The sequence below is a fragment of the Pseudophryne corroboree genome, chromosome 6 (assembly GCF_028390025.1).
Source record: "Pseudophryne corroboree isolate aPseCor3 chromosome 6, aPseCor3.hap2, whole genome shotgun sequence".
NCBI classification, from domain to species: domain Eukaryota; kingdom Metazoa; phylum Chordata; class Amphibia; order Anura; family Myobatrachidae; genus Pseudophryne; species Pseudophryne corroboree.
The window spans coordinates 495,742,069-495,761,463 of NC_086449.1; the positions used below are offsets into that span (position 1 = coordinate 495,742,069).

General features: G+C 44.6%; 1 protein-coding gene across 1 annotated transcript in view; it reads left to right on the top strand.

The window, feature by feature from the left end:
* ANO6 (anoctamin 6) overlaps nt 1-19,395 on the top strand; it is a 199,090-nt gene that overhangs the window by 123,932 nt on the left and 55,763 nt on the right. The window contains exons 10-12 of the mRNA XM_063927350.1: nt 6,388-6,448; nt 18,301-18,446; nt 18,541-18,618. Coding sequence (XP_063783420.1) covers nt 6,388-6,448; nt 18,301-18,446; nt 18,541-18,618 — 285 coding nt within the window. The remainder of the gene's footprint in view (nt 1-6,387; nt 6,449-18,300; nt 18,447-18,540; nt 18,619-19,395) is intronic.

A 19,395-nucleotide genomic window follows, 5' to 3' on the forward strand; every position in this document is an offset into this window, starting at 1 on the left:
GAAGTGGTGTCGTCGCATAATGACCTGATCTCCTCCCATGAACTGCTTCAAAACGAGATCACAACACTCAGGGACAAGCTTTCTGAACTGGAGGACAGATCGAGATGTAACAATATAAAGTTGCGAGGTGTCCCGGAGGCTGTCGCCAATAGCACTTTAAACGATTTTGCAGTTGACCTCTTTAGCAAACTCCTTCCCTCATACCGCTCGGCGGACTTTCTGATTGACTGCATCCATAGGCTCCCCAAAGCCAGGAACGCTCCTGATGGGGTCCCCCGGGACGTTCTTATGAGGGTACATTATTTCCACGTGAAGGAGGCAATCCTGAAAGCTGCTAGACCCTCGGATATTGCTTCGGAGGCTTTGGGCTCACTTCAGATATTCGGAGACCTGTCCCCTGCTACCCTAGCGAAAAGGCGCTCTCTACCCCATCACGTCGGTGTTACGCAAAGAGAACATTCTATATAGATGGGGATTTCCTACAAAGTTGCTTATTTCTCGAGAAGGATCTACTGTCGTTATAACAAACATCGAGGAGGGTAAAAAGATCCTCGCGTCATGGAACGCTGCAAGCTCATCTACACACACCTCTCCCGAACGAGGCCTTCAGCGGGACTGGGCCTCGTCGGCTGCTGAGCTTTGAGAATCGTCTGTTCTACTATACTTGCATTGTTTTTATATCTTTCTAAGCGTTTTGTTATGTCAGGTTTCCTATTTTGCACCAGTTCCTTGGCGGTTGCTTATTACGGGTGTTTATGTAAAGCCGATTTGAATATTGTTAAACTGTTTTCAGGTGATGCCTCGACACCGATGGTTTACTGTTTGTTGTCTGCCTCTGCTGCCCCGTCTGCCGCCCACGTCTCTTTGATAGCTGGGTATTCTACCCTAGAATAATTATTCTCTTTTTTTTAGTCCTGGAGGCTGGCGGTGCTGAGGACCAGGGATAGAGGCCTGAGGAACTGCATCTTGTTGAATTTTAGTTCGGGTGTTGGCAGTTTGACCACTACCCCCCACATATTAATTCTGAGTCGCCATGGTTAGGCGTCCAACCGTGCCCCCAAGAGGGGTTAATGTTATGTTTCCTTTAACTGTTATTCTCCTTTTTCTTATCCTTTCTTTCCCTTTTCCTCTCCATCTATCCGGAAATTGTTGCTCATACTTCCTATATGCCAGCTGGTTGATGGTAATTATGCAATCTTCAATTCTTTTGCAGTATGGTTAACATTGTTTCTATAAATGCAAAGGGTCTTAATTCCCCACATAAGAGGAGGTTAGCACTTAATTATTTTCATAAAATTAGGGCTCAAATCATAGCCGTCCAAGAGACGCATTTTATTAAATCTGCCCCTCCACGGTTTACTAATATGAGATTTCCCCATTGCTATTTGGCCAATGGACCAGCGAAGAAGGCGGGGGTGGCAATCTTAGTGTCTCAACATTGCGCGTTTTCCCTCACATCACAATACTGCGACCCTGAGGGGAGAATTCTAATTTTAGTGGGTACTCTTGAAAATAAAGAGGTGACGATAGTTTCCTGCTATGCCCCGAACACCAAGCAATTAGCATTTTGTAGGAAACTCTGTGCTAAGGTGCAACACTTGGCCAAGGGTGCTCTACTTCTCTTGGGAGACTTTAATTTGACCCATGACCCTTTGGTTGATAACTCTGGCAAGCGGACCTCACTCCAGTCAGCTCCATAGGAATGCAAAGGGCTTCCGTCAGTTATTAGCGGAAAATGATCTTTTAGACCTTTGGCGCGTTAAACACCCAATGGACAGAGACTACACATTTTATTCTCCAGTACATGCCTCTTATTCCAGAATAGACCTAGCTTTAGCAGATAGGTGGACTCTACAGTCCATCCGTAAAATTTCTATTCTCCCCATGTCATGGTCGGATCACTCCCCACTATTCATCGAATGGGCTATTAGTAGTAGAAAGATTACCCCGGCCCCCTGGCGCTTAGGTAAACAAAGTCTTCTTCAGCCAGAGACCAAGCAGGCTATCCAAACCACTATGGATTATTACCTCTCTGAGAACTCTCCTTGGGAGACATCCGTCTTCACATTCTGGTGTGCCCTCAAAGCAGTAACACAAGGTACAGTGATTCAAACAGCGTCTAAACTTAAAAGGGAATATCGTAAAAAATTTGAACAAGCTGAGCTTGCAGTCGCTTCCTTGGAGAGTTCTCACAAGGCACACCCTCATGATAAAACCCTTCTTAAATCATTGCAAGAAGCCAGAGAGGTGGTAAACGTTTTCTATTTAGCGGAATTCCAACGCAACCTGCATAGACTAAACCAAAAATTCTATGTTTATGGTAACCGGGCTGGTAGGATGCTGGCGAGGAAGTTGAGGGGCAGGAAAGCTAAGGAAAAAATTCACATTATCCATTCGGATAGGGGCAGGAGAGTCTATGATCCTGACGAAATTGCGAAAGTCTTTGCATCTTATTATGCCAAACTATATAACTTGAAGGAGGATTCCTCCACTTTTCAACCTTCAGGCACGGATGTTCAGAACTTCCTGGGCAAATTTCCCCTCCCTTCACTGTCACCTGAGTATTGTAGCTCTCTTAGTGCGCCTTGGACTTTAGAGGAAGTCGAAAAGGCTATTGACTCCCTTCCAGCAGATAAGGCCCCGGGTCCCGACGGTTATCCTTCTGGTTTCTATAAATCCTTTAAGGAGAGTTTGGCCCCGGTGCTCTTATCAGTGTTTAATGAAGCCTCAGAAGTTGGACGCTTTCCCAAGGAAATGCTGGAAGCTCGAATCATCACCATCCCCAAACCGGGAATACCTCCCACCTCAGTCCAAAATTTTAGACTAATTGCTCTATTAAATACGGATTTAAAACTTTATGCCAAATTAATTGCCGACCGTATCAGTCCCCTCCTCCCCTCTCTTATCAACCCTGATCAAGTGGGCTTCGTCTTGAACAGACAGGCCCCAGATAATACGCGAAGGGTGATTAATGTCATTGAACATTCTGCCTGTAGAAAAGAACCCCTCCTAGTTCTGTCTCTGGATGCCGAAAAGGCGTTCGATAGGTTGAACTGGGACTTTATGAGATTAACTCTGGACAAATTTGGCTTCTCTGGAAGGATCTTAGACTCTATCCTGGCTCTCTATTCCATGCCCTGTGCGAGGGTCTTTGTTAATGGATGTCTTTCTTCACCCTTTAATATCTCTAATGGCACTCGTCAGGGCTGCCCGTTATCTCCTATTATTTTTGCGTTGGCGATAGAACCCCTGGCTGCTTGCATTAGATCCCGGGACTCGATTAGGGGCCCTATTATAGGGGGCATTTCCCACAAAATCAGCTTATTTGCGGATGATATTTTATTATGTCTTTCCGATCCTGAGACTTCCTTGCCAGTTCTTCATGCCGTTCTTCAAGACTATTCGGATGTTTCCTTTTATAAATTAAATACTAATAAAACTGAGGCCCTCCCACTCAATATATCTCCGACTGTGGTCTCTAGATTGAAGGAATCGTACAAATATGCCTGAAAGTCCTGCTCCCTGAGATATCTAGGGATTAATTTATCCAGTGAAGATAATTTAATTGAATGTAATTATGCCCCACTATTAAAAGCCTTTACGGAGCTGACTGGGGAGTGGATGTAAACTCTTCTATAATAAATTTAACCAGGTCCTGATTAGATACGTGTGGGGAGGCTCTAGGCCGAAAATTGCTAAAAATATTCTTATTCTGCCCAAACAATCCGGTGGGGTAGCTTTCCCTGACATAGAAAAGTACCATGCTGCTTGTCTGTTAAGTCAGTCTAGAGACTGGTTTGACACCTTGTGCCTGAAACCTTGGGTCATTCTGGAAGCTTCTTATTTGAACACTGTTACCCTTCCTGATTTGTTTTGGTTGCCCCCCTCTGCTGCCCAAAGCTTGTCCGGATCTTGCAAGTCTATTAAAACGACCCTAGATTCATGGCATAAACTAGTGTCTTCTTCGGAAGAGATTGTATTACCGTCCCCCTGTCTGTCGTTATCCGCTCTTATGTCATTGATTCCTAATATTTCCCTAGTAGATTGGATTCGGAAGGGCCTCTCCACTGTGGGCAATTTTTTTATAGGTGATGTCTTGATGTCCTTTTCTCAAATTCAAGAGAGATTTGGGATTCGGACCCAAGACTTTTTCAAATATTTGCAGGTGAGAGGTTGGTTACGCTCACTTGCTCCGCATCTTCACAAACCTACTTTTCCGGCTTACTTAAAAAGACAACTGGAAACGCCCTCACATAAATATGGGATTACGTGGTGGTATCAATTTCAATTAACTGACAGCAGACAGTCTAAATTCAAAGCTCAGATTCTATGGGAAAGAGATTTGAATAGATCCTTTACTGATGCAAAATGGGACAGTATATTTAGGTCTTGTTTTAAAGTCTCCAAATGTATTAACCACTCCGAAATGTTCTATAAGCTTATACAGAGGGCCTACTTCACCCCTGAAAGACAAAATAGAATCTGGCCTTCACAATCTAAATTATGTTGGAGGAAATGTGGCTCAACGGGGGATATCTTTCATATCTTCTGGGCGTGCCCACTTATACAACCACTTTGGAGAGTGGTTTTCAGTATGGTTAGCATGATTTTAGGATTCACCATCCCCCTGGACCCATCTTTAGCATTATTTCATTTGTTCGTAGACCACCTCTCTATAGGTGATTGTTACGTCTTGGGGCATATTCTGATAGCCACTAAAGCTGCTATAGCCCAATTGTGGAAATCTGAGAATCTCCCTTCTCAAACGTTTATTCAAAATAAGATTCACAAACATTTTATTTTTGAAACAGCTAAATACTCTTCCTCAGCTAATTCTATTCACCTGAAATGGTTAGGTTGGTCCGACTATAGGGGGAGAGAAGGTAGGCTAACTGTCTATAGCTCTCCAATTGATTTATCTGTGCTTCACCCCACCTAGATTGACCTCTTTAAGAATGTTGTGTTATCAGACAATTTCTTTAAAAAAATATATTTTTTTGTTGGTTTGTGCTAAGCCTCCTTTTTTTTTTTTGGTGTTTTCTTTCTCTTCTTCTTGATTCTGAACGCCCAATGTAACCGATTGTATATTCATCCAACTGTGCGTTAAAAGTGCTTTGATTATAGTAATCATTCCGGACTACCCCTTTGTTCCCCTTTACTCTTTTTTCTGTTCCCCATTTCTGTGTGAAAACATTTTCAATAAAAATCTAATGTTTAAAAGAAAAAAAAAATGTCTCACTTGGAAAGTGGTCATGTTGTTGGCCTTGGCGTCTGCAAGGCGGGTGTCCGAATTGGCGGCTTTATCTCACAAAACCCCCTATCTGATTGTTCATGTGGATAGAGCAGAGTTGAGGACTCGTCCTCAATTTTTGCCTAAGGTGGTTTCATCGTTTCATATGAACCAACCTATTGTGGTACCTGTGGCTACGGGTGACATGGAGGATTCCAAGTCCCTTGATGTAGTCAGGGCCTTAAAAGTTTATGTAGCCAGGATGGCTCGGGTTAGGAAAACAGAGGCACTGTTTGTCCTGTATGCTGCCAACAAGGTTGGCGCTCCTGCTTCTAAGCAGACTATTGCTCGCTGGATCTGTAACACGATTCAGCAGGCTCATTCTATGGCTGGATTGCCGTTACCAAATTCAGTAAAGGCCCATTCCACTAAGTAGGTGGGCTCTTCTTGGGCGGCTGCCCGAGGCGTCTCGGCATTACAGCTTTGCCGAGCGGCAACTTGGTCGGGTTCAAACACTTTTGCAAAATTCTACAAGTTTGATACCCTGGCTGATGAGGACCTCATGTTTGCTCAATCGGTGCTGCAGAGTCATCCGCACTCTCCCGCCTGGTCTGGAGCTTTGGTATAATCCCCATGGTCCTTACGGAGTCCCCAGCATCCTCTAGGACGTAAGAGAAAATAAGATTTTAAACCTACCGGTAAATCTTTTTCTCCTAGTCCGTACAGGATGCTGGGCGCCCGTCCCAGTGCGGACATATTTCTGCAAGACTTGTATATAGTTATTGCTTACATAAGGGTTATGTTACAGTTGATGTCAGTCTTTGGCTGATGCTGTTTTGTTCATACTGTTAACTGGTTGCGTATATTCCATGTTATACGGTGTGGATGGTGTGGGGTGGTATGAATCTTGCCCTTAGATTAACAAAAATCCTTTCCTCGTACTGTCCGTCTCCAATGGGCTCAGTTCGTTAACTGAGGTCTGGAGGAGGAGCATAGAGGGAGGAGCCAGTGCACACCCATCTAAAGTCTTTAGAGTGCCCATGTCTCCTGCGGAGCCCGTCTATACCCCATGGTCCTTACGGAGTCCCCAGCATCCTCTACGGACTAGGAGAAAAAGATTTACCGGTCGGTTTAAAATTTTATTTTTTTATTTACAGAAACTTTGTATTTTTGACAGTTTTGGAACACTTGTGTTTGCAGCCTTCATGGGAATATGGGGTAAGGTTACTTATTAATATTATAATCTGTTATGTACGGTATATGGTGCCACAACATATTCGTGCTGGGAAAATGTAGATAAAACATACAGTACAAGGGGAGAAATCACACTGTGAGACATAGCTAAGTGAAAGTTATTAACAGTAGAACTCTTTGACCCAGTATTCTTTGAAGTGTAAATAGAATGTATTAGAGTCGCTGACTAGGAGTGAGGGCCCACTGGTGACAAGGATAGGGCAGTGTGAGACCAAGAGGGTGGAGGGCCCTGCTCATGACTGCTTACAGTCTAGATAGAAGATGTTGTAGAAGCTCTCATAGTTAGTGAAATGTATTGCTTTCTATAATACAGATATACTGTCTGCCATGTAAAGCGTGGTCCTCTCATCCCAATAGCTGTTAGTGACAGAAAAAAAAAGCAAAAAGACTAGGCTTGATAAAGGAATTACAAATTAAAAGTCACACAGATTTTCTAGCCGCTGTTTAAAAAAAAAGGAGGCTACTCAACCCTTTTAGAAGTACAAACAGTCCAGAAACAATAAAACAGCACATCTTGAAAAAAGGTGTGCTTTTATTTTGGCACAATAATAACACTTATAACACATTTAGTACATATGACAATAAAAGATATCATATTACAACACCGGCCGGTATTAAAATAAAAAAATGATACTTAAAAGATAGTCCATAGTCTGTATCCACTAAATATATTGATTAGATGATGCTATGAAATGCCAATGAGTTAGTCAGGGTTAATAAGCAGCAATCCTTATAAAGCGCTGGTTGCTTAGTATGTTGCTATTTTCCAAATTGCAGCCAGAGTTAAAAAAACGTCCACACAATGCTGTTAGTATGTTACTATTTAACAGGTTGCAGTTGCTGACGAACCCTTCAATTATTAAAATACTGTTGCAAATTGCAGTCACTGACAGTCTATCAAAGTCCAACACGGCTTCTTCATATGTTAATTTTGCTGTTGTGATGGCTCCTCTCGGCTCCTAGTGCTTTTAACCAATTGATGGTGTTATGTCTGGAGTATCCACATAAATAGCGGTAGTACTTACAGGTTTTACTTAGCCATGAACAATTGAATTGGTACCGGGTATTTGGGGTTACCCTTACGCGTTTCTTCATCTCTGTATATGTCAGCGGCTTCCTCCAGAGAAGAGGAAGACACTGACATATACAGAGGCGGAGAAACTCCAGACATGGCACCATCAATTGGTTGAAAGCACTAGGAGTCGGGAGGAACTATCACAACAGCAAAATTAACAGGTGAAGAAGCTGTGTTGGACTTTGATAGACTGTCGGTGACTGCAATTTACAACTTAAATAGTTAAATAGTAACATACTAACAGCACTGTGTGGATGTTTTTTTAACTCTGGCTGCAATTTGGAAAATAGCAACATACTAACCAACCAGCACTTTATAAGGATTGCTGCTTGTTAGTGACATACACTGCTTGCCATAGTACAGATATGCTGTCTGCCATGTAAAGCGTGGTCCTCTCATCCCAACAGTCTAATAATGAGCTATTATTTTGGAAAACTTGGAATGGCTTTTCTTCAAAGGGTGTTCCTTCAAGTATTTATAATATATTCGCAAAAGCCAGAATTTAATTGCTGACATATCACATAATTAGGTAGTAATGGAGGAAAGAAAAGTACTCTCTTGCCTAGGGGGCATAAACCCACTATTAAGTATACAGTAAAACTTAGCTTTTAACTAATAATGTCAATAAGAAAAGGGGTATAATTTTCCTACAAAACAGACACATAAAAACTACACACAGAGAAAGCATAGACATAGACATAATAAACACATTAAAATTGTGTTGCACACAGATGTTTATTAATAATTAACCAGAAGGTTGAAAAACTACTCTCCTGGTTATGAGTGCACACACCAAGTGCAAAATACAGGGCCCCTGGCCACAGTGATACAACTGCAAATATGACTAGGTATAGTATTTATTGGCTCAAAAGTGTTAGGAATATCAGATTTCTGTGAGTCACATCTTCTTGTTACCAATCAGACTGGGTCAATTTTATGCATAAATTCATAGGGTGGGAAAGTTAGGGATCTTCCCACTCCGTAACCCAAGGTAGAAATGATATTTTGGATGATAAATAATACTTGTAGGAACATTCCTAAATTAATATGAAATTCAGCACCAAGATGATAGTAGCCCTTTTAAGTGGATTGTATCCAGGTACACAGTATGTTAATTCAGCCTATTAATATGGCTATGACTTCCACAGATAACTGCGTATTCATGTAGTGTGTGTAATGCAATATTCATATATAGAAAAACAACACAAGATAACATATATATACATGAAAATGCAAGTCAATTCATCAGGCATATATGCATAAAGAGTCTCAAAAGCATACAATATTATTGCAGTGTAGCGTGGCTGTATTCATATGCAGGATGTGTAATAAACCATAGATATGTGGGTACTGCACATGGAGAAGGTTAGATATAGAGATATACACCTTGTTATACCCCTTTTACACTCGCAGGAAAATCCCGGGATATTGCACGTGAACGCGCTTCATCCCGGGATTCTTCTCAGTGTAAATGGGTACATGGACAATTTCCCGGGACGAGCATCCCGGGATTTCATCCCAGGTCAAAAGCAGGGTTGAACCCGGGACCGTCCCGGGAAGCTGTGTAGTGTAAAAGGGTCCGTCCCGGGATTCACTATCCCGGGACTGTTAAAAGGACTTGGATTGGAGCTTTCTTGGGCTCAGAAAAGCTGATGTCATCTTTTCTGAGCCCAAGGCCATTTCTAATGACATACTAATGCATTTGCAGGGATATCCCGGGATCAGTGTAAATGGGGCTGTCCCGGGTCGATCCCAGGTCTTAATGCAGTGTGAAAGGGGTCAGTCCCGGGAATGCATCCCGGGATGCATCCCGGGAGTGACCCGGGAGTGCGAGTGTAAAAGTGGTATAACTGAACCAGTGCTCAGGTCGCTATGCCCCCTCCCTTCACCCTGCACACTAAACATATCACATAATTACCAAACACTTCACACAATGATGTATATAGCAAACCAAATTGTATTTTATTACAGTGGAACGATATCCGCAATAGTTTCCACTGTTAAAGCATTAATGTCTGGGTTTTTTGTTGTGGTGTTTTTTTTTTTTTTTTTAAAGTAAATCCACTAAAATAGAATAATTCACTCTTCGCTGCAGATGAGTGGGTCTTATTGCAACATGTGCAGAGATGTTCCGTGTTACGGGCGTGTTTTGGGGTGTCACTGGTGTGTCTGTGGAAGTGTTTGTGTACACAGATGATCAGCCGCTTACATAGGGGGCCGCACTCGGATGGAGAGACTACACCTGCTATATGGCTGACTGTGATACTGGCTGTGGGCATCTCAGTCCCTGCACATTTGGACACTTTGCTGTACACCAGGGAGGGGCTTTGTAGCAGCATTTGCATAAAGCTACAGACAGGCGCCCGCCAATAGACGTAGGCACGATGTAGCTTTGTCTGACTCAGGAGTCAAACACTCCACAAAACTTCCCATTTTGCTTAAATACCGTTTCTCTATCGTCCTAAGTGGATGCTGGGGTTCCTGAAAGGACCATGGGGAATAGCGGCTCCGCAGGAGACAGGGCACAAAAAAGTAAAGCTTTTACCAGATCAGGTGGTGTGCACTGGCTCCTCCCCCTATGACCCTCCTCCAGACTCCAGTTAGATTTTGTGCCCGAACGAGAAGGGTGCAATCTAGGTGGCTCTCCTAAAGAGCTGCTTAGAGAAAGTTTAGCTTAGGTTTTTTACTTTACAGTGAGTCCTGCTGGCAACAGGATCACTGCAACGAGGGACTTAGGGGAGAAGTAGTGAACTCACCTGCGTGCAGAGTGGATTTGCTGCTTGGCTACTGGACACTAGCTCCAGAGGGACGATCACAGGTACAGCCTGGATGGTCACCGGAGCCGCGCCGCCGGCCCCCTTGCAGACGCTGAAGAGAGAAGAGGTCCAAAATCGGCGGCTGAAGACTCCTGAGTCTTCATAAAGGTAGCGCACAGCACTGCAGCTGTGCGCCATTTTCCTCTCAGCACACTTCACACAACAGTCACTGAGGGTGCAGAGCGCTGGGGGGGGCGCTCTGAGAGGCAAATAAAAACCTTATTAGAGGCAAAAAATACCTCACATATAGCCCACAGAGGCTATATGGAGATATTTAACCCCTGCCTAACTTCAAAAATAGCGGGAGACGAGCCCGCCGTAAAAGGGGCGGGGCCTATCTCCTCAGCACACAGCGCCATTTTCTCTCACAGAAAAGCTGGAGAGAAGGCTCCCAGGCTCTCCCCTGCACTGCACTACAGAAACAGGGTTAAAACAGAGAGGGGGGGCACTGATTTTGGCGATATTGTATATATATAAAAGATGCTATAAGGGAGAAACACTTATATAAGGTTGTCCCTATATAATTATAGCGTTTTTGGTGTGTGCTGGCAGACTCTCCCTCTGTCTCCCCAAAGGGCTAGTGGGTCCTGTCCTCTGTCAGAGCATTCCCGGTGTGTGTGCTGTGTGTCGGCACGTGTGTGTCGACATGTATGAGGACGATGTTGGTGAGGAGGCGGAGAAATTGCCTGTAATGGTGATGTCACTCTCTAGGGAGTCGACACCGGAATGGATGGCTTATTTAGAGAATTACGTGAGAATGTCAACACGCTGCAAGGTCGGTTGACGACATGAGACGGCCGACAATCTATTAGGACCGGTCCAGGCGGCTCAGAAACACCGTCAGGGGTTTTAAAAACGCCCATTTACCTCAGTCGGTCGACACAGACACAGACACGGACACTGAATACAGTGTCGACGGTGAATAAACAAACGTATTTCTCATTAGGGCCACACGTTAAGGGCAATGAAGGAGGTGTTACGTGTTTCTGATACTACAAGTACCACAAGAAAGGGTATTATGTGGGAGTGGAAAAAACTACCTGTAGTTTTTCCTGAATCAGATAAAATAAAATGAAGTGTGTGATGATGCGTAGGGTTACCCCGATAGCAAATATTGGCGTTATACCCTTTCCCGCCAGAAATTAGGGTACGTTGGGAAACACCCCTTAGGGTGATAAGGCGCTCACACGCTTATCAAGTGGCGTTACCGTCTCCAGATACGGCCGCCCTCAAGGAGCCAGCTGATAGGAAGCTGGAAAAATATCCTAAAAAGTATATACACACATACGGTGGTTATACTGCGACCAGCGATCGCCATCAGCCTGGAGATGCAGTGCTGGGTTGGCTTGGTCGGATTCCCTGACTGAAAATATTTTATTCATGTAGAGCATTTAATAGGATGCATTCTATATATATGTATGTGAGATGCACAGAGGGATATTTGCTCTCTGGCATCAAGATAAGTGCGTTGTCCATATCTCCCAGAAGATGTCAGGGACACGACAGTGGTCAGGTGATACAGATCCCATACGGCAGATGGAAGTATTGCTGTATAAAGGGAAGGAGTTATTTGGGGGTCGGTCCATCGGACCTGGGGACCACAGCAACAGCTGGGAAATCCAACCTTTTTTACCCCAAGTTACATCTCAGCTAAAAAAGACACCGTCTTTTCAGCCTCAATCTTTCCTTTCCCATGAGGGCATGCAGGCAAAAGGCCAGTCATATCTGCCCAGACATAGAGGTAAGGGAAGTAGACTGCAGCAGGCAGCCCTTTCCCAGGAAAAGAAGCCCTCCACCGCGTCTGCCAAGTCCTCAGCATGACGCTGGGGCCGTGCAAGCGGACTCAAGGTGGGGGGGTAGTCTCAAGAGTCTCAGGGCGCAGTGGGATCACTCGCAAGTTGACCCCTAGATCGTACGAGTATTATCCCAGGGGTAAAGATTGGAGAGTCGAGACATCTTCTCCTCGCAGGTTCCTGAAGTCTGCTTTACCAACGGCTCCCTCCGACAGGGAGGCAGCATTGGAAACAATTCACAAGCGGTATATCCAGCAGGTGATAATCAAAGTACCCCTCCTACGACAAGGAAAAGGGTATTATTTTTCCACACTATATTGTGGTACTGAAGCCAGACGGCTTGGTGACACATAGTCTAAATCTAAAATGTTTTGAACACTTACATAAAAGGTTCAAATCGAGATAAAGTCACTCAGAGCAGTGATAGCGAACCGGAAAAAAGGGGACTATATGGTGTCCCTGGACATCAAGGATTACCTCCATGTCCAAATTTTGTCCTTCTCATCAAGGGTACCTCTGGTTCGTGGTACAGAACTGTCAATATCAGTTTCAGACGATGCCGTTTGAATTATCCACGGCACCCCGGGCCTTTTTACCAAGGTAATGGCCGAAAAGATGTTTCTTCAAAGAAAAAAGGCATCTAAATTATCCCTTACTTGCACGACCTAAAAAGGGCAAGTTCCAGAGAACAGTTGGAGGTCGGAAGAGCACTATCTAAAGTAGTTCTTCGACGGCACGACTGGATTCTAAATATTCCAAGAATCGCAGCTGTTTTCCGACGATACGTCTGCTGTTCCTAGGGATGATTCTGGACACGGTTCAGAAAAAGGTTTTTCTTCCCGAGGAAAAAGCCAAGGAGTTATCCGACCTGTCAGGAACCTCCTAAAACCAGGAAAGGTGTCTGTACATCAATGCACAAGAGTCCTGGGAAAAATGGTGGCTTTTTACGAAGCAATTCCATTCGGCAGATTCCATGCAAGAATTTTCCAAAGGGATCTGTTGGACAAATGGTCAGGGTCGCATCCTCAGATGCACCTGCGAATAACCCTGTCGCCAAGGACAAGGGTATATCTTCTGTGGTGGTTGCAAAAGGCTCATCTATTGGAGGGCCGCAGATTCGGCATACAGGATTTGATCCTGGTGACCACGGACGCCAGCCTGAGAGGTTGGGGAGCAGTCACACAAGGAAGAAACTTCCAGGGGGTATGGACGAACCTGGAAAAGTCTCTTCACATAAACATTCTGGTACTAAGAGCAATCTAAAATGCTCTAAGCCAGGCGGAACCACTCCTGCAAGGAAAACCGGTGTTGATTCAGTCGGACAACATCACGGCGGTCGCCCATGTAAACAGACAGGGCGGCACAAGAAGCAGGAGTGCAATGGCAGAAGCTGCCAAGATTCTTCGCTGGGCGGAGAATCACGTAATAGCACTGTCAGCAGTGTTCTTCCCGGGCGTGGACAACTGGGAAGCAGACTTCCTCAGCAGACACGATATTCACCCGGGAGAGGGGGGTCTTCATCCAGAAGTCTTCCACATGCTAATAAACTGTTGGGAAAGACCAATGGTAGACATGATGGCGTCTCGCCTCAACAAGAAACTGGACAAGTATTGCGCCAGGTCAAGAGATCCACAGGCAATAGCTGTGGACGCACTGGTAACACCTTGGGTGTACAAATCAGTATATGTGTTTCCTCCTCTGCCTCTCATACCAAAGGTATTGAAGATTATACGGTGAGGAGGAGTAAGAACAATACTAGTGGCTCCGGATTGGCCAAGAAGGACTTGGTACCCGGAACTTCAAGAGTTGGTCACGGACGACCCGTGCCCTCTACTTCTGAGAAGGGACCTGCTACAACAGGGTCCCTGTCTCTTTCAAGACTTACCGCGGCTGCGTTTGACGGCATGGCGGTTGAACGCCAGATCCTAAAAGGGAAAGGCATTCCAGAAGAAGTCATTCCTACCTTGATTAAGGCAAGGAAGGAAGTCACCGCGAAACATTATCACCGCATTTGGCGAAAATATGTCGCGTGGTGCGAGGATCGGAGTGTTCCGACGGAGGAATTTCAACTGGGTCGTTTCCTACATTTCCTACAATCAGGATTGTCTATGGGTCTCAAATTGAGATCTATTAAGGTTCAAATTTCGGCCCTGTCAATATTCTTCCAAAAAGAATTGGCCTCAGTTCCTGAGGTACAGACTTTTGTTAAAGGAGTACTGCATATACAGCCTCCTGTGGTGCCTCCGGTGGCACCGTGGGATCTAAATGTAGTTTTAGATTTCCTCAAATCCCATTGGTTTGAACCATTGAAAAAGGTGGATTTTAAATATCTCACATGGAAAGTGACTATGTTACTGGCCCTGGCTTCCGCCAGGAGAGTATCTAAATTGGCGGCTTTATCTTATAAAAGCCCTTATCTAATCTTCCATTCGGATAGGGCAGAACTGAGGACTCGTCCGCATTTTCTCCCTAAGGTGGTATCAGCGTTTCACCTGAACCAACCTATTGTGGTGCCTGCGGCCACTGGCGACTTGGAGGACTCCAAGTTGTTGGACGTTGTCAGAGCCTTAAAAATATACATTTCAAGGACGGCTGAAGTCAGAAAATCTGACTCGCTGTTGATACTATATGCACCCAACAAGTTGGGTGCCCTTGCTTCTAAGCAGACGATTGCTCGTTGGATTTGTAACACAATTCAACTTGCTCATTCTGTGGCAGGCCTGCCACAGCCTAAATCTGTTAAGGCCCATTCCACAAGGAAGGTGGGCTCATCTTGGGCGGCTGCCCGAGGGGTCTCGGCATTACAATTCTGTCGAGCAGCTACGTGGTCGGGGGAAAACACGTTTGTAAAATTCTACAAATTTGATACCCTGGCAAAAGAGGACTTGGAATTCTCTCATTCGGTGCTGCAGAGTCATCCGCACTCTCCCGCCCGTTTGGGAGCTTTGGTATAATCCCCATGGTCCTTTCAGGAACCCCAGCATCCACTTAGGACGATAGAGAAAATAAGAATTTACTTACCGATAATTCTATTTCTCGGAGTCCGTAGTGGATGCTGGGCGCCCATCCCAAGTGCGGATTATCTGCAATACTGTACATAGTTATTGTTAACAAATTCGGGTTATATTGTTAAGGAGCCATCTTTAAGAGGCTCTTTCTGTTATCATACTGTTAACTGGGTTTAGATCACAAGTTGTACGGTGTGATTGGTGTGGCTGGTATGAGTCTTACCCGGGATTCAAATTGCCTCCCTTATTGTGTACGCTCGTCCGGGCACAGTGCCTAACTGGAGTCTGGAGGAGGGTCATAGGGGGAGGAGCCAGTGCACACCACCTGATCTGGTAAAAGCTTTACTTTTTTGTGCCCTGTCTCCTGCGGAGCCGCTATTCCCCATGGTCCTTTCAGGAACCCCAGCATCCACTACGGACTCCGAGAAATAGAATTATCGGTAAGTAAATTCTTATTTTTTGCCACATCCCCTCTTCTGTGCCTTCCATCTCGCATCTTTCATCCATAATAATGTATTTATTACCCAGTGTTTCCCAACCACAGTCCTCAAGGCAGCTTACAGTCCAGGTTTTAGTGATGTCCATGCTTGAGCGTAGGTGGTTAAATAAGAATAACTCCAGTACTAATTAGGCTATCCTTAAAACCTGGACTGTTAGTGTGCTTTGAGGACCGTGGTTGTGAACCCGTGGTCTAACCCCATACAATTGCTTCATATCCACATTTCTCTTCCTCAGTTCCTTTCAGCATAAATTGTCTTCTCATTTTTATAAATTTGTACAGTATAATCCCCTCTACAGTCTGTTCCCTTTCTTCCACTACTTGCACTTTTACACTGCTGCACATACAGGAATGATGATTAATGGGGCCAATTCAGCATGGACAGCATCCGCATGCTGAATCCCGCCACAGTGTGCGTTCGCACGGCGGAAGGGGGCATTGCAACAGCGTTTCACAGGCGCCGTTGAGGAGGTCACAATCCGGACAATTTAGGCGTGTCTGTGAGGTGGGCCACAGCAGCTGCATGATGTCACACGCGGCTGCTGTGATCCAAAATATGGTGGGTTGCCGCCTGCCTTAGCAGCTAGGCTGCGTAGGCAGAGGGCAACCCTAAACATGCAAGAGCATAGCCGCATATTTGCCGGGGGGCAGGACCTGGCATGTGGGGCGGACTTGCCCTGTGCTGCCCCCCCCAATCATGTCCGTGTAATGGGTTGTAGATGTGTGATTTTTCGCACAGCTACGATCCATGCTGAATTAGGCCCTATATCCACTGGCAGAGCTACCAGCAATGCCGGCCCATCCACTCTGGCGCAATGATGTCCCATTAGGATGTTCAGTTCCACAATTCAGAGCATACAGCAGCATTGCCAGGCCCCAGATTACAGCTGTATCCAGAATGAAGCTAGACATTCTGTAAACCAGGACAAATTATTAGTTTGATCCTAACCCGTAGATGTGAAAATTCTAAAGACTGAAATGTGTGTAGGGCGGGGGAAAACCCCAATTTTTGTCCCTCTACATTAAGGTGAAAGCTCTTGCTGCATCTATTCTGTGGTTCTGGGGTGTCTGTTTGTAAACGGAGCATGCAGGCTCCACTGTCTCCAATCTCAATGATAAGCATCACTGCCTCTACTAACTACCTCACCTACCACAGAAATCATCGCAATGACCGCCATATAATGCAGACAACATCCCAAAGTTTACTACAGTATGTAATACAGACAACATCATAGAAACGGCCATAAAATTCAGAGAACTTCACAGTGACAGCCATATAATGCAGAGTACATCAGTGATCACCATACACTGTAGAGAGCATCACTGTGACTGCCATACAATGCAGAGAGAAACAAGTTACAGCCATACAATTCAGAAAACAACATATAAATATCCCAGTAACAAAGGACATGACTGTAACCCTAGCCACTGACAAAATTAAACAAGCATCTTATAACAGATTAAATAGTGGAGCTACCCTCACTTACTGTTAATTGATAAAACGTTCAGTAACAGAAATTCCTCTTAGATTCTGCATACTGAAACACCTTTGCAGAATTCTGTCTCAAGTAGCAGATGCATTAGCAAGGTAGGACCTGCACCACTGAGCCATGGACCGCAAACTTCTTGGTGTATATTTACTAAAGGTCTGTTTTATTTTAATCGATTTTAGGTTGAATAAAATTAATCTTAATCGATGTCGGGCTTCCAGGGCTAAAACACGCATTTACTAACCTTTCAAAATGAATATTAAAAAATCATCTGTTAGTGTGTTTTAACCCTGTAATCCAACATCGATTAAGATCAATTTTAATCAATGTGAAATAAATTAAAGTCGACCTTTAGAAAATATACCTTCCTGGGGTGACTGGACTAGTCTGGCAGCTGAGTAGCCCACTCCGTCCACCCACATCATTTGTTTCCAATTGTAAAGAACTATGGAAAATGCAGGCACTATATAAGTAACTGGTAATAATAAAAATAAAGAGAGAAAAGGCAAAATGAGATGATACTAGTGGCAAATGCAGGATTTCTAGAGGAGGGTTTCCAAAATGGAGTCCATAATATCCCACTCTATAGAACACTGGAGCAAGTGTGGGAATCCGGGGGAGCAATAGAAGAACCCAGTAATGATCCTGGACATTAATGTAAATATTGGTATTTTTATTTTTATACACTGCATACTGTATGGAAAACAGTATTAATATTTAACACTATATATGCAGAGTACTGCACTTTCTAAGCACACCTTCTCCCACCTCATTGTACGACTCCTGTCTCTTCTTCCTGGTAGCTACTCTGTGATCTAGTGCACTGATTGAGGACTCAGATCCACACACACAGCAAACTTGGTAGAAGAAGCTGCTGCCCCTGGTCATATCCCTTAAACCGCATGATGTGGTGGCAATTCTAGTAATTGTATTATATACTATCTCTATTGTCATAATTTGAGCTCTTGCCAAGAGGAGGGGGCTTCCGGGCAACTGGAAATCCTCCCCCTGCATTTGCCTATGGATACAAAGTGTACATTGTATTTAACTCATTAAGAACCTAGTAAAACTAGGCGGTATGGGAGCCCTCCACTAAGCACCTTTTCTAACACCAGTATGATCCATGTGTTGACAGTTACTTTATTCCTTGAATTTTGGAAGCGCAGACAAGCTGAACTTGAATACGAATGGGACACTGTTGAGTTTTTAGAGCAAGAAGAACAGCCTCTTCCAGAATATGAAGCAAAATGTACCCATGTAGTTGTGAATCCCATTACTCAGGTATATTAGACTGTATGCGTTATGCTTGTGATCTGCATGCTGAATAAACGTGCCCTGTGCAAGTGCTTTATGTTCCCTACCTCTGTGTTTGCAGCAAGAAGAACATGTGCCTTACACCACCTGTGGAAAGTGCCTGAGGATGGCTTTCTGTACAAGTGCAGTGCTCTTCTGGGTAACAATGTTACATCTATTTTTACAACAATTAAAAAATATATATTCATATGTTGCATTTCTGTCTCTGTAATTGTTTGTCTCTAAATATGGGGTTTATGCCTTTTGTTCATTTCCATTTGTTTGTTTTTCCTAAATAGTTTTTCTCTGGCTGGGTCCACAGGATTATCCACAGGATAACATTGGGATATTGTCGAGCGACAGCGAAAATGGCACCAACACGGTCACGAGCTTTCTGGCCTCCCAGGATGCATTAAGGGCCTTCACCATATAGTCCAGCCCCCTGACTCAGTCAGATCAGTTTTTTGCTTGGTGCGGCAGGAAGCCGCATGGTCATAGGGCTGCTGTGAGAGCAGCCTCAAGCTTTTATTATTTGATTTTTATAGACTTACTATATTGTTTTTTGAGCGACTTATCTTAACAGCGTCTTAAACGCATTCTGGAAAGAGTCACTCCAACAACTCCCCACCGGGTCGCAACAACGCTTACCTTCGGGTATCAGTGCTGTCTCGACGGGCGTCTGTGTCGGATGTTCTAGCAGGTCCAGCAGACGTAACCAGGCTGTGGCCGGAGCATGGGGAGACGGTGAGTCTATGGACTTCCTCCTACTAGAGGGGTCAGGACACAGCTACACTGATTTTGGTGGAGACTACAAACAGTGTGTTGTTGCGCCGAACATCTAGAGTGCGACAGCGCTACGCTCCAGGGATCTTAGGCGCCAGGACTAGGTAGAGGCCGCGATCCTGGGAGTTTAAGTCAACAGGGGGATTCAGACGCT